Source organism: Morus notabilis, unplaced genomic scaffold (assembly GCF_000414095.1).
Source record: "Morus notabilis unplaced genomic scaffold, ASM41409v2 Scaffold156, whole genome shotgun sequence".
Lineage (NCBI taxonomy): Eukaryota > Viridiplantae > Streptophyta > Magnoliopsida > Rosales > Moraceae > Morus > Morus notabilis.
The window spans coordinates 562,772-578,752 of record NW_010361538.1 but is presented as its reverse complement, the minus strand read 5'-3'; the positions used below and the strand labels follow the sequence as shown (position 1 = coordinate 578,752).

The 15,981-nt window shown below is 33.6% G+C and overlaps 2 protein-coding genes across 3 annotated transcripts; both read right to left on the bottom strand.

Moving 5' to 3' along the window:
* Nucleotides 1–134: 134 nt before the first annotated feature.
* LOC21406316 lies at nucleotides 135–2,122 on the bottom strand. Of its 2 annotated transcripts, none has more exons than XM_010100007.2 (5): nucleotides 2,006–2,122; nucleotides 1,593–1,747; nucleotides 881–942; nucleotides 699–791; nucleotides 135–608 (listed from the first exon to the last, which is right to left on the bottom strand). In XM_010100007.2, exons 1-5 carry the CDS (start codon nucleotides 2,113–2,115, stop codon nucleotides 546–548), a joined length of 483 nt encoding a protein of 160 aa, XP_010098309.2. In that variant the 5' UTR covers nucleotides 2,116–2,122; the 3' UTR covers nucleotides 135–545. The 2 variants fall into 2 exon arrangements, with proteins under 2 accessions (XP_010098309.2, XP_024022648.1); XM_024166880.1 differs by having other exon boundaries at nucleotides 135–605.
* A 1,115-nt stretch (nucleotides 2,123–3,237) lies between these two features.
* Nucleotides 3,238–10,338, bottom strand: LOC21406315 (sucrose nonfermenting 4-like protein). Its single transcript, XM_010100006.2, has 14 exons — nucleotides 10,004–10,338; nucleotides 9,589–9,818; nucleotides 9,314–9,401; nucleotides 7,724–7,912; nucleotides 7,168–7,302; nucleotides 6,985–7,044; nucleotides 6,346–6,435; nucleotides 5,752–5,886; nucleotides 5,169–5,313; nucleotides 4,921–5,094; nucleotides 4,699–4,762; nucleotides 4,498–4,567; nucleotides 3,886–4,000; nucleotides 3,238–3,645 (listed from the first exon to the last, which is right to left on the bottom strand). Exons 2-14 carry the CDS (start codon nucleotides 9,711–9,713, stop codon nucleotides 3,554–3,556), a joined length of 1,482 nt encoding a protein of 493 aa, XP_010098308.1. The 5' UTR covers nucleotides 9,714–9,818; nucleotides 10,004–10,338; the 3' UTR covers nucleotides 3,238–3,553.
* Nucleotides 10,339–15,981: the final 5,643 nt, after the last annotated feature.

Genomic DNA, 15,981 nt, shown 5'->3' with positions numbered 1-15,981 from the left:
TTTTTAAGAACTTTTTACTGTAGCAAAACTCGAATTTTAAATTCAAATCGGTGAAATAAACGAAACTTAAAACTACATACATCAAAACATAATTAAGACACGGACAAATTGCATTTTCATATACTGAGGTCTTGTTCATTTTGCTTGTTCGAGTTACAAAGTGAATTCATATGAATTTGCTTCAGAAATTGGGTTATGATTCGAACTAACGAAATTAACGAGGCCTAAAAACGCAAGTTTAGCCCCAAAAAAAAATTAACAAAACGTATTACTGCCAAATTCTCTTTGCTTTTATGCAAAAAGCTTTTCCATGCATCATAACTCGATCTCAAAAAGGGGTAGCGAAAGGAAAAATGATTTCCACATAATGTGTCTAAGAATTGAAAGAGAAAAGCTAATCTCATAACTAGAGTTGAGAAATATGCTTTCTAAAGCCTGTCACTACCCATTCCATTTTTTACAAAAGGCAAAAACAACTCAAAACTTGCTCCCAGCTTTTGAAGCCATAAATTAATTTTCACCCGAAACCCCATATCTTACAGCAATCACAATTTCAACTTCTTTTTAGGCTTTTTCATTACAGCACACCCTTGATCCTCCACTACCTGCTGCATAATACACTTGTTAGTGGTGAAAGGCCACAGAAACACGAAGTAAATAACAAAGGGGAAAAACCGAAAAGATCAACGAGTAACAACCTTCCGTCTTTTGTTTTTCTTCTTTTTTTTCTTCTCCTTTTTCTTGCGTATCTTTAATTCAGAACTTTCCGCGTTCTCTTCTACAAAAGAGTCCTGCACGTTTGTAACCATTTGAAAAATGCCATACAGAAATGCTTTTAACAGATATTCAGAGTCCGAAAAACAGGGATGAAGCAAGGCACCTCAGCGTCGTCATCAAAGGAGTCTACGTGTTTAATATTTCTTCCTGAACTTGAAGTACCACCTGATTTTGACAGTAAAAACAAATAATATCCATAATTATAACGATTTGGTTTACCTTTGAAACAAAGTAAAAGAACATATGCATATGGGGAAATCAACCCAACCATTCACATGGACATAACAAAAAATCTACATATGACATGAAAAGCAATTGGCGCTGCCCAATATTTGGTGCTTCATAGTTAAACATGGATAAATGGACATAAAAAGAAGGTAAAATTTTCTGAAGCAAGTTACTCATGGAGTTAAGGCCCATACTAGCAAAGCACTACTCCGAAATGTTCTATAGATCCAGAAATCCTGAGTTTTGAGCCTCTCTAAAAGGATACTCTGAACCCAACACTCAGAACCCTCCGACAGGCTTATAGACTATCTCATTAGTCTTTGAACCGAAAACAAAGTTACTCATCGACATCGGAAATTCAGAAATCTTATAGCTCCAACTTAAAGCTTCATATATATATATATATTCAATAAACCTTATATTTTCTTCCTCCTACTCAAATCGTAGGCTTACTGAATGCTTCATCTCAGTCTATATAAATAGCTGTAAAAGACCAGTACGATTCAAACAAAAATGGGAGTAAAGGAAAAACTGAAAAAAAAAAAAAAGATTTAAAATTCAAAAGAGCAAAAGCTTTGGAAAATTACTTGCAAGAACAGTGTCTTTGGCGTTTTTGACGGCGAGTTCAAGAAGATCAGGGTTTATGGAGGCCAAACCATTGGGATCCTGAAGCTTTCTCTCCAGAAACTTCGCTAAAGCCGCCGCCTTGTTCGTCGTCAATGGTCCCCCTGGATGAGACAACCTATTTTTTTCTCTTTAATTTCAACTTCCATTGCACAACTCCAAACACTACGCACTCAAAACCAAAAAAAAAAAATACAACTTTTTCTCATTCATAAGAACTTTATTTTCTTGGTGGAGTAAAACCCTAGTGGATGTATTAATTCATGAATTTTTATATTCAAATCAAGACAAAAACAAAAAAGAAAATGAAAAATCTGATTTCTTTGATTCAAAAACCCCAAAATTGAATGCGAAGAAATAATGAAACCCTAGAAACCTGGGTTGGGAACGAGAAGAGGAGGGCAAAGACGGAAGAGGTGCGAATTTACTTCCTCTGAGAGCTTTCTTCTCTTCTTCGCTTAGCTCTTCCGTCTTCTTCATTTTCATTTTCTTCTTCTTCTTCTTCTTTGATCTTTCTCTGGGCGGTTCAGTTTAAAATTAGGTTCTCTTATAATAAGTTGTTATTTGTGGAATTAAGAAAGTCAACTATCATCTTTTGACCGTCGTTGAAGGCTTTTTTGCTTCGAAAATTCTTTGTTGCCGTATGGCATTAAAATTAAAAAGTGATCATAATATTTAATTAATACCCTTTTAACTAATTGGTTAAAGGATATTAATAAAAAAAATAATAGATAAAAATTTAATATTTATGCAATTTAAAAAATATTTGTCTCTTTTTCTCTTCTCCAAACCGTGCATCTCAAATTTTAAAATGAAAAATAATTCAAAACGCTACGCGTACTAACTTTTATAAATGCTTCGTGAATTACTGATTGTGCCAACGTACCCCCCTATGAGACTAGAAAGTGTCACCTCATATTTTTGCTCGTATTATAGACAAAAGGTGTATTTTCAACAATTTCTAATAGTTACAGTTTTCAAGTTTGGGAACACGTTGAATTAGGATACACACTCCAAGGACATTTCTAAAATTAATCCTTCTAAGGATTATGTAGTCGCACTTCTTCATATTCTGCTCTTAGTGCAATACGACGGTTGACAATCTCCTAAATTCGCCAATTCTTTTTGTTTCTTTTATTCCAGTTAAATGCTTTAGCATCAAATATTAACAATGCATTCGTGTTTTGCTCATTTGACCTTCACTCGACATTAGTTGACCATAGTTTTCCCAAGTTGAAGATTATATGTTTTTGGAGATAAACTAAACAGTCTAAAACATTGTCTTCAAAAGGACTAAACTACGCACACGCCCCCCCCCCCAAAAAAAAAAAAAAAAAAAAAAAAAAAAAAAAAAAAAAGGTGAAACATAACCAAAAAAACAATTACAGGTTAAAAAGTGAGCATAACACAGAATAATTTTAAAGGTTAAAAAGTTCTTCCACCCCCACAATTTTGGCACATGATTTCTTCATGGTGACAAAGAACTAATACAAGGTCCCTGCTATCCAGTAATTCCATCTACACATCAGCAGCACAATAAGGTCAATAAAAATAAGATTAAAAAGAAAAAAAAAAAAAAAAAAAAAGGGGGGGGGAAAAACCAAAAAAAAAAAAAAAAAAAAAAAAAAAAAAAAAAAAAAAAAAAAAAGGGGGGGTGAAAAACCAACAAATTTTTGGAGGAAATCAAACCCTCTCAATTTACAGGCCCTTTTTCTTTCTTTAGCCTAATATCCTAAAAAACCAGGCGACAGAAGCAAAGAGGCCAATCCAATTGTATATTTCCAATGAAATGAGATCAAAGTCACCGACCAAGTACTGGATTCTCTAATGAACAGTTGGGTAGGTCACGATTTTCGAAAACCAGGTTCGGAGTCGAAAACCACTGCCATAAAACTCCTTTCTCATTTGCAGCCACTGCTTTGATCTAACCAAGCAAGAACTTGAAGATGTCGCTCAATGAAACGATGCCCTCAACCCGCTTACTTCCAGCCTCCACAATAACAAGCCGTCTAACACCTGAAAAGAACCAAGAGAAACATTACGAACAATATTCATCAAGGTACACATGCAAAGCGAGAAAGGACGTCCACACGCGCATTCTGTTTAACCTCGTATTGACCATTGTCAAGACCCCCATGGGGATTAGACATTATCACCTCGAGAAATGGAATTCCAATATGAATAAAGCAATGATACTGATGAAACATCCGGGGCTCAAATAAGACGACGAGTAGGAGAAAGGAAAGTTAAGATTACCTGGATTTGCCAATCGTTCCATCACTTTATGCAGTGAATCAGAACGCAAGCACATCTGACATCTTTGACTCTTGGGTTCAAAAGGAGAATACGAATCTTGTCCAAATTGCAGTGCCTACAGATCAAAAGGCAAAAAAGTTACGGGGTAGTTATTTCCAAGCCACCTTGAAACGCATTTTGCTCCCAAAATATATATCCAAAAAAAAAAAACCACTCAGCAACATATCTTCATCAACATCTTCTTTGGCACCACAAATCTTAAACCAACTTTTCTTACCGCTCTGTTGAAAATTCCAAAACAAAACTATGCAACAAAATAATATCTCCAAATATTAATGATTAATATTGCAACTTTTTACGCAGCAATCTTAAATTCAAAGCTTATATACATATGCATACATACATATATATACAAATCTTGATTTCAAAGCAAAATCATCAATTGCGTCTGCTGAAAATTCAGAATTCCAACAATTCTAAGAGATCGAAAAATTTTGACAAGTCAACAATCAGATTACACTTTTACAGACCAATTTACAACAGATACGGATAACTTCAATTTGTTATAAAATACGCTACACAAAAAAATAAAATAAAATAAACAGTGGTTACCTGATGAATAGTCATTTCGTTAAGATTAATATGTGTATAGGCTCTATCTTTAGCCAAAGCTGTAATATCGCTGTAAGGGAAAAATAAAATAAACAACAAATAAACATCCCTCCAGAGAATTGTAAACGAGTTTAAAGAACAAAACACAACATAATCAGTCAGCAACAGAAGATTGAAACATTGACTTGGATAAGAACTGACCTCCGACAATATATATCTAGCAAAGAGTCGTTGTCATCAACTATTGGTATTGAACTTACTTGAGCTGCAAAAGCAAAGGAACATATCATCAACTCTATGGCAAAATGCAATAGAACTCCGAAATTGTAATTGTAAAATAGACTAGTGTTGCCACCACATTAACTATTTGTTCAGTATCTTTAGCATGCCCAAAAAAAAAAAAAAAAAAACACTCACACACACCTTGAACTAACAAATTTAGTGCTGAACTGAGAGAAGCACTTGGTCTCAACATTGCAAACGGTCGTTGATTTGCCTCTCCGATTTTTGGAACCCATGTACCCACGGGAATTGCTCCAATAGGTAGTTGAAGTATGGGCAATGAGCTAGAACAATGCTTAAAATACCTGCAAATACCTGAAAACTAACACCACTTGTGAGCAACAATAAACCACTACATTATAACTGCGAAGGCACTCTAAACGGCTTACATTTAAGTATTCCAGATAGTGAAGCGAGGTATAGTAGCTGCGGGTAAGAACCAACTTCAAAGGATGAACGAATAACTGGAACTGTAGCCACCTCATTTTGCAAAATTTTTAAAGCAAGATCTTTCAAATTATCATGTGGCCCGGCCTGAAAAAGAAAATGGTGATTGGTGAACAGACATGTCCATTATAAATTTGAACAAAAAGCCTTTTATCCATTATCTTACAGGTTCATAAAATTTCACAAGGAGCAGTTAATCAATTTCCCCTCTTTAGCCCCCGAAGCTTGGTATCCATGTAAGAGTTGATTCAAAAGTACAACAATATATCTGGTTTTCAATTACATCCACGTTGAACAACAAAGACTGAGTAATGCTACCTATGATAGCTATATTTTACCAGCATGATATATCTGACCCATAAAGTTTGCAAGATATAAGGCAACTCATCTCTGGGCTCAGCAATGACTGTTTATAAGAGTAGAACACAACATTGAACAAGATAGCCAACTTGAGGTATTTCTACATGCCTCCACATGCAAAAACACAGCACATAAAAAATATAATTTTTATCTCAAAATTCTCACATGGATAAGCCGTCTCCGCAGAGCTCTCCCATGGCCATCAATTTGTCCATTCAAATATGCTTTTCCCTCTTTCCAAGCAGATATGGTATGTGTTTCAAGCTCTTCTTCAGTCAGATTAGAGCCGTGGTTCCCAAGCTAAAGAAAATAGGCGAGTTAGTATAATCTTATACGTATATAGAACTTAAATGCATACACGTACACAAATATATATGCGTGTGTTTGTCTTGACTAAATATTGCATGAAAGACAACACCTCCATTGAAAATCAATATTGCTAACATTAAAAACGTCAAGCAAGCCACAGCAAAACAGCTGGAGTGGACTATCATTTTTGCACATTGCCCACGGCAAATGTTAAGGAGCTTTGTTAAGCTTCATAATAACAATATTTAGTGGCAGTTATAACAGATACTACACAAAATTCAGCACAATTAATGTTTTCGGAAAGCATTAAGAATACACTTTTATTTATTTATTTATTGTCTTCACTCTTGAGCAACAAAGTTAATACAATTACTCATGAGGTAATAACAAAAAATGTGTCTAAGAGAATTTGTTAATGGGTAAAGATCATAGTTCTAAACGAAGACATACCTCTCTTAAAATCAATATAAAATCCATCACGCTAAGAATACCAACAAGCTGTCCCCTAGCATCGTCCCAAAGAGGCGCCAGAGGGAATCCCTGGGAACAATTTAACTCTATAAAACTTATATCCAAGTGCTTGTTCAGCACAAATAACTAATAAACCATGTTAACAACAATAGAAAAATTCCAACAGCAACACGAAGGATAGCCAAGTTTCTGGTACAGTTCGCAGTTGTTTTCAGAGATGGACGTGACGAAACAAATATAAGACCGGTACAGAACTTAAATACAGAGAATCATGGAATTCCACCACTAAATTGTACTTTTTCCCAGGAATTGTGACATCCATCTTTCCTTCCTCCCAACAGATTCATGAAGTGGCGCATTAAAATTTAAAACTTTGGATGTCTCCTTCCAATAAAATAACAGGAATAAAAAGTTACAATAATTTTATCAATACGTACATCCACAACAATAAATTTAAATAAAACAAAACAAAAGCCTCACGAGTGTTGTTCTCTTTTTTCGTAGACTAGACTAGATATAGGGAAGAGTCTCAACAAGTATGTGTACAGGAACAAATATCATAAGAGCAGAAACCCCAACATTCTACGAGAGAGAGAAGAAGAAGAAGAACTCAAGTACCTGTTCGTGCAATATATGAAATGCTTGCTTTACAGGCAAATCAACAGACAATGTGAAAACCTGTATGCCAGATGCTATCAGACTATAAAACAGTGGAACTAATATATAAAGAATCAGTTCAACGAGGAAACTACAACCAGATTGCAGAAGAAAAAGAAAGGATTGATGGAAAAGCATCCAAACCTTGCCTGACTCGGGCATTAGCTCATATACTGTATGTGAGGACAAAAACATAGCAATACGGTGACGGGAGCCCTGCAGCTCAGCCTCTGATATCCTTGGCACTGCTTCAGTCAAGGAACCATCTGAAATGCGGACCTGGATGATACCATATAAAAGAGAGACAGAGAGAAAATCAGTTCTCGCCTTCTTGACAATAATAACAGCCCAGGGAAATGCCTCTAGTGCTTGAGATAAGAAAACACCAACAGCACATAATGTTAAGTAGAGGGCAGCAGAAAACAAAAAATGGCCTCTACTGTATCTAGACACAATTAGGGACGGAAATGAAACATTTCTACTGAAAGACGCATTGCAAGCTTCAGAGAATGTAGATGTTGGGAAATCCTTATCACTATCCTAAATCTTAAAATTAAGCCTGGATATAAACGAAAGCAAAAAACAAAACACCGATATTTTGTATTGCCACCAGATTTTCAAGGAACGCCACGTTACAAGCCAATTAGCGGAGCAATGTGCTATCCATGGTATTATCTAATGAAGAAATGCCAAATCTTACCGAATTCTGGAAGGCCTGGTTATCCACATCCATGCTAGGTCCAGGGATGTTAGGTCCAGGTACCCCTGAACCAAAATTATAATTAGGTTCTGCTGTAGCAAAGTAAAGTGTGTTCACTATTCCATACTCGCTACTCATATAGGGCTGGCACTCGTCATGTCTCCATTGTCCATCAACAAAAAACTTAAACTGCAAATAAAATATGTACAAATGAACACAAGCCTCCAAAGTAAAAACTTGATAATTTGATGCATTAATGTAACATACCCATACCTAACAATATGAATCCAAATGGAGGTAAATATACAGCATTGAAACATTCATATGCATCATTTTCAAATAGTAAATTTCATTGTTGCATCCCCAACTATTTGTTTTCTGTTTAATGGATCCCGGACTTTCAATTTTGGCAAAATACACCTTGAACTTTAAAGTAAGTAGCAATTAAGATCCAGTGACTAATGAATTTGACAGTTTACAACACGAGATTTGCACATAAAAAATGTAAAGATCATCATTTTCAAACCATATCACATGCAAAGGCCATGTCTCGGACTGCCAATTTGACAACACCATCAGCTATTAAACTTCAATTGCAATTGATTTTAAAGTTCAAGTTGCATTTTAACAGAGTTGAAAGTTCAGGATCCATTATGCAAAAAAAAAAAAAAAAAAAAAAAAAGAAAAGAAAGGTTTGGGGGGGCAACATTGCAATTTACCCTAAAAATGTATCCTAGTGTACCTATGCAGCAACTATAGAATAAAAAATAAATTCCATTTTCAACGATGCATAGGGTAAAGAATATGCATTTAAATATTACAGCCTGATATTTCACAATAACTTTTAACTGTAACTAATCGTCAAAAAGCATTTTTAGCCATGGCCATGCACATGGTTAGCATTCGAACATTCCTAAAAGTTCCAAATTGATTCTTATAGAAAATTAATTTTCTCTTAAAAGAAAACAAACAAACATAAAAGCACAAAACCGCCTTCGAAACCATCATACCACCAAGTGCAACTCGTACATATTATTACATCAATAGTCGTTTTCCTTCTATAACTCTAGAAGGTTTTTAACACAGCATATCCTAAGGGTCTAGTCGACCTTATCTATTGTATTTCAATATGACATTTGCCAAGAGTAGAATAACGACCTGTTTGGTATGGCTTTTAGACAGCCAGCTTTTACCTATCTGGGCATAAAAATAGCTTTAAAAGGCACTTGAATAAAATACTAAAACGGCTTTTGGCTATCGTAACGCCTTTCAGCCACGTGGATTTCGGTTGGAATAAAATTCATAAAAACAGAAAAACCTATTATTGGATTTTAATAAATGCTTTCTGTCTTCACTTTTATCAACGAACGAAGCGCTGGTTTAGAATATTTGCAAACAGTAATTTAACGCTTTTACTTCTGTTATTTTACAAAGTAAATGCAAAAGCAAAAGCCGTCGCAAACAAGCACACGTAGTCACCAACTATACGGTCCGTAATACTACTTAGTGCAAATCCAAATACATTAGCAACATTAAAAAAAAATATGGGTTTCCTAATGTTCTTTTACTACACAAGCGTCATCAACTAACCTGGTGGTGTCCCGGCACTACGCTGTAAATAGCCTGGAAAATAGTGGAGCTACCCTCAACCAGTGACATAGGAATAAGCTCAGACCACCTTCACCCCAGCAACAAAAAAAAAATATAATAAATAAATATAAACACCCATCATCTGATAAAGTCTTCGGCTCAAACGATCTCAAAGTTGAAAGTAAATAACTGCATTATATTCAAATCAAGTAAAAAAAAATTGATTTGTCCCATCAACAGAAGAAGATTGTAAGTGTGGAAAATTATGGTCTCACCGGGTGAAAGAGCCACTGACAAAAACACTTCTGCCTCCATAAGGCCACACGAACCGCATTGGAACCAGCACTGTGCTCGGAACCCCACCAACCTCCCGCCCTGAATCCATGTTCGCCCCAAACATTTGCCGCCAAAAAACCCAGAAATCTTCAAACTTTCCCGAGAATTCACAATCTTCGAAGAGATAATCTTTTCCACAACATCCACACTGAAATTATTTCATCATCCCCTGCGCAACAAATTCAAACCAAATTAGGATCACAATTTCACAGACAAAAGACCTCGAATTTCCCGAAAATTACTCAAAATCACTACACTTCCACTTCCCAAACGAATCACGCGACGAAAATTGGAACAAAAAAAAAACAATTCGATTAAACCATTGTAAAATTAAGCGAGAGGCCGGCTACTTACTCAACTCAGACAAGCTGAAATCGTACGGACAAAACCCTAACCCTAGAAGAAAAACGGAGAGTTCTCTGGGAAAATTGGAAATCGATTAGGAAAATGCCGAGTTGGGGAAATTACAATTGCAAACCCTAAACGAACAGAAATCGAATTTTATATATATAACTTAAAGGGAGGAACAAAAAATTAATTTTAAAAAAAAGGGAAAACATAAAAAGGGGCTTGGGTGAGAAAACCGAGAGGAGTTGCGATACGATCGAATCTAATTTTCGAACCCTAAAAAGACAGAAGCTTTGATAGAGATGTCTAAAAACAAAAAGAAATATAAAAAAAAACTAATTAATAAATCAAAAAGGAAATGGAAATGGGATTATTTTCCCTTTTTTGTTTTTGTTTCCGTTTTTAATTTTTTGGGTTTTGGGAAATGTGCGGAGCTTTTATGGAAACTAGAGATTTTCTTTTTTGTTACAGTGAGGGAAAATGTATAATTTATCTTTGTTTTTGGAAATGTGAAATTCTTTTTTTATTATTTTCCGTTGAATAAAAAAAAAGGTTTTGAGAGATCGTTGATCTGATTGGTCAGGGTACAGCACCGGACGCACGTGCGGCTGATGTGGTTGGTGAGTGAACTCGGAGGAGACGAACCGGACTGAAAGGGACAACCATGGACAAGTAAACTGTTTTTGTTTTTTTTAAGATAATCGCTCTTATTTTTAATATTTGGGTTATTTTTAAGTTTTCAAAAAACACCAAAAAAATATTTGATTCCTTTAAAATTTCATGTGTAATAATGACTTTAATTTCTTATAGTATTTGTCTCCCGTGATTCTCAGAATATTACAAATGGCGTAATTGTAAGAATAATAAAACGACAGTGAATAAAAAAGGAAATAATCAGTAAAATAGATCAAAATTGGTTTGTTTTCACAATCTTGTATAAAATTCTTTTTCTTAGAATGCTTTTGAGAGTACTTTGCTATCACTTTTGAGAACGACTAGTTTTATGACGTAACACTTAAAAGAGTATATTGTTTAATGAATATGAGAAATTCATTTATACAATTATTTAAGAATTTTTAAATATTTTTTAAAAAAATATGTATAAAAATAATAAGTAAAAAAAGTAAAGGCACATTTAAAGAAAATTATTTAAACTAACTAAAACTAAAATAGGAACATATTTGAAAAAAAAAATACTCATAAGAGTAAAGAAGGAATAATATATATTTTTAAAAAACACAAAAATTTAAAATGTAAAAAATTCACACAAGATAAAAAGGTTCAAAAAAGAAAAAAAAATAAGTGGAGGGGCTGTCATGCGACAGTCTCATAGAAAAGAGCTTTGGTTCTTTTATGTATTATTATAGCATCTCTAATGTAATGCTATAATTAATATGACAATTACAAATGTAACATTTGAGTGTAAAAAACACTCTCCAATGCAAAGCTATTTGTTGTGTCAAATTTCTCATATGATATACTTTGTGGCAAATGAGAAATTTGCCATATCACATGCAACTTTCTTATTTTTAATTATTTTAAAAATAAAAGTTTACTTTTACAACTTCCAAAGCTTAATAATTATAGGGAAAAGTATATTTAGCATTTCAAATAGCATTATGCATTAGAACAAAATTGAAAATAACATACCATATCACATTTTTTTATGTTAAATATACAATTAATATTAACATTTACATTGGAGATTGTCGTACATTCTAAATAAATTATAATGAATAAAGTGCATAAGAGTTTTCAAAAGAAATAAGCAAAAAGTAAGAATTAGAAAAAGTAAAATAAATTTTAAAAACAAAAAAAAAAGTGAGAGTTGACAAGTGGCAAGTGCAGAAAGAGATGGAAAGAGGGTTTAGCTTTTTATATATGCTATGGATTATGGATGTTATAAATTTGTCTCTTTTAAAATTGTTATTATGTATTATAGAAATATAATTTGCTCCAAAAAAAGATTTAAGTAATAAAAAAAAGAAAAGCACATATAATTTCAATTAAATGATAACTACTCACCAATAATGTAAATACAAACGTCTTAAACCCCAATGATTTGTTGAAAGAGCGTTTATTTAGAGAGAGAAAGTTCGAGGGGGAGGTTCTACAATAACAAGAGATAGTACATTTTGAAGTTGGTTATGTGACTTTTTAGGCGGGCTGCCAGTCTTTAAATTTCTTTGGTAAGATCATAGAGGTCACCGATGTTGAGTTCGTGGCGATAGAAGTATGAGTAGTCATCGAAATGGAGCTGCCAAGGAGAAGAAGCATCATTCTTTCACCGTAGATCTAAAATGTGTTTGCCGAAGGAACTAGGTTGTGGAAGAGAGGTGAGGAAGGTGGACTCGCGCGTGTGGCAGTGCCGCCCGTTGGCAACATCGCCTGAGATCCATATACCGTCGTATTTTTGATGTTTTCGTCGTCGTTTAAGATGCTTTTTTCTGGTACTGCTCCTACCATGTTTCACAGATTTCCAGCGTTGAGGGGCTTGATCTTGTTGGATTTATCTTTTGGGATTTTTGTAAAGTTTTTACAGTATTTGTGTTTTTTGTTTATATTAGCATTGTGGGGCTAGAGGGTGGTTTTTCCACCACTCTTAATCTGTGTTGTGTGGCTTGAGTCCATTTTGGGACTAGGATGTGGATGTCTTAGTCTTTTAGGTGTGACTGAATCATGTTATCGTGTCACTTATTGGAAGAGTCCTCTTTCGTTGTTGGGTTAAGGGTATTTTTATATTGTTTAGTCGTGTGAGTGACACATGCTTTTACGGGTTTAGATTTGTCTCGTATCCTAATCTTTTAGTGACTTTTTAATAAATTCTCATTGCCGATTGATTATTAAAAAAAAAAAAAAAATGCAAACCTCTTAGATTTTTTTTTAAACATTTTTTTTAGGACTATTATCATTTTCGCGTTTTTAAATAGAAAAATTTCATTCAACAGCTAAGTCGATATTAATTGTAAGCATGTGTTTAACTACAAACAAAAATTGTCATTCCATATTAACTTGTATTTTCTCGTGTCAAATACACGCAGGATTCACGTAAATCAAAGGTTTGGACAAACTTGTTTCAATCCTAAAACAGTTCAATCAAAGAAAAAAACAAACTCCGCTTAACAATTGAGAATCGAAATTAATTTGGCTCCGTTCATTTCACTGATTTAAGTTTAAAATTTTGAGTTTTGTTACAATAAAAAACTCTAAAAAACAGTCACATCTAACTTTTTTACTATAGTAAAAAGCACTCACATAAAATCACATTTCAATTCGAATTAAAACTTGAATCAGCGAACTAAACGGACAATTTATTTCTCACTCTTTTCTCAATAATGTTATCTAATGGAATGTTTCCCTCTTTATATTCATTAAATAAAAAGGATGAAATAAATAAATAGAAATAGGAAACATACTTTATTTTCATTTCTAAGCTGCGAAAAAAAAGGGTAACATTCATTCTATTCGTTTTTAAAGTAAATTGTATTGTTGCATTTTAAATGTTTTTGTTATAATATGTTTTAAATTTTTAATTTTAACAAATTACATCTTCAATTATTAGAGCGATCATAATTGAGTTTTAATAATTAATCAGCGTTATTAAAATTGCGATATGATAGTATTCATCCATGAATGTATTAGTAGGTGACAAACTAATTGTCATTCTTTTAAATTTGACAATTTTGTCACGGCTTTTTTGCATGAAAGCCCCTTAAAATTTGCGTGATTAGCATATTGATCTTTAAACTTTAATTTTTGACAATTGACCCTTTGAATTTGAAAATTTGTTGCATTAGTAGCCCTTTGGTAACATCTGTTAAATTGTATAAACTATTATAAATTTACTTACCTACCATTTTAATAGATTTTTATGTGTTGAACTTTTTAAAAAAATAAATTATATATTATGCTAACTATCTTAATATTAGGATAACTAATTAGTAATTAGATGTTTTTTAATCACACCAAATTAATCATCTAAATTATGATAACTAATTAGTAATTAGATTTTGTTAATTACTCTCTTCTTTCGTGTTAAAAGTTGAGACATGGTTACTCTACATTATCAACATATAAAATTAGATTTAACATTACATTGCATATTATAGAAAACAAAAATCAACTTAGGATATAGATTAAAAAATGAAAAGCAATAGGCATAACACAAGAATCAAATTATAAGCATGAAGAAAAAAGCTATCTTAATTTCATTTAATTATTTACATTGATATAAATTCGTCCATGGCACTAGTAAAAAAGAAAGAAAAAAAATATCAGAGGAAGTGAGCAATGAGATGCGAGAGGCGTGAAAGTAAATTATGACATTTTTAAATTTTTTTTTTACTTTTTACTTTTCTATTCACATATTTATTAGTAGAATTAAGGGTAAAATTGTAATTAATATTTACTATTAAGATTTGGAGTGCCAATCCGGTGAACATGAGGGAGTGCCAATCTCATTCTTTAACCTCAAATTGGTGTGAGACCCACACAAATTCACTCTCATTCCAAGATAAAAATAGATAAGTAAACATGAGGTTGATTCTGATTCTCAATTATCATTTTTCACTCCTAATAAGTAAACATGCCATTAACGGTTTTAAGGTCTGCATGTGAGGCTGTGAGCCTTCTCTTAGGACATTTGGTATTTACTTCTCATTAGGAATTAACCCAAAAAAAAAAACAAAACAAAACAAAACGATAATGACACAAGCCCACAATTGGTTACGTCCTCTTCACCCTCATATTGCAGATCGATGCGATGTGTTTGGGGAGGGGGTATCTATAAATATGGTTAGCTGGTCCCATCCCAAAGACTAAAAGAAAAGAGGAAAAAAAAAAAAAAACTCCAACCTCCAACATCTTGCCCCCGTATGCATTTTCCAGATTGTGACTCAATAAGGAAACTCATTAATTCCTACAATTATATTGATTATTTGTGGTTAGAAAGGCAAGTTCGTTACCTTTGAGAAAACATGTGCACACATAAGATTAATGGAGAATTTTGAACATAAGGTTAATGGAGAATTGACAAAAGGAGAATTAACAACCGTGGTATGAATCTTAGGGCAAGAACTTTTGTTAAGCTAGCTGTTGTTCACCATGGCGGCGCCACCATCTTCCTCTTCCGGCGACGGCAACCCAACCCCTCCATCAGATTAGTTTTGTCTCTCTCGTGGGTTAGTTTTAGTTTTAGGTTTTGCCTTTTTTTTTTTTTTTTGAGGTTGAAAGATGTATTGTTAGTTAATGTCCAATTTTGCCCTTGATAAGTGGTGCAAGTAAAAGGCACATGGTTAAAACCCTTAAGTATTTAACAAATGTTACTAAAAGTAGGGGTAGCAATTCGTGTCACGTGTCGTGTTCGTGTCATGTTTTGATTATTTTTTTTAAATTTGCAGTCAACCCGAACACGACCCGTGACACGAAATTTTTGAAAAACCGCAACACGAACACGACACAACCACTTTACGAGCTGACATGACACGACCCGAAAATGACCTATGACACGAAATTGACCCGTGAACCCGAAATTGACACGAAAATTGTATACTTTTATTTAGTTTTTTACATATTCGAAATAACTTAAAATTCATAACACACTAAATTACAATAACATCCATTGAAATTAAGCAAATAATAGTATAAGATTTTGAGTATAACTATCATGATATCACAAGTTCATAATAAAATTTAAAATATGAAATGAAAAATATATGTATTTTTTAGTTTTTTACGAGTTTCGTGTCGTGTTCGGGTTAGGCGGGTCCAACCCGAAATTGACCCGTATTTTTTGTGTCAATTTCAGGTCGACCCAATTCTGACCCGAACCTCTTTTTTCTCAACCCTAACCCGCAAAATTCGTGTCATTTTCGATTCGTGTCGTCGTGTCGTGACCCATATTGCCGGCCCTAACTAAAAGGACTATGATTGCAACATATTTTGAAATTTGAGGGGTCAATTGTCAATAATTAAAATTTAAGGAC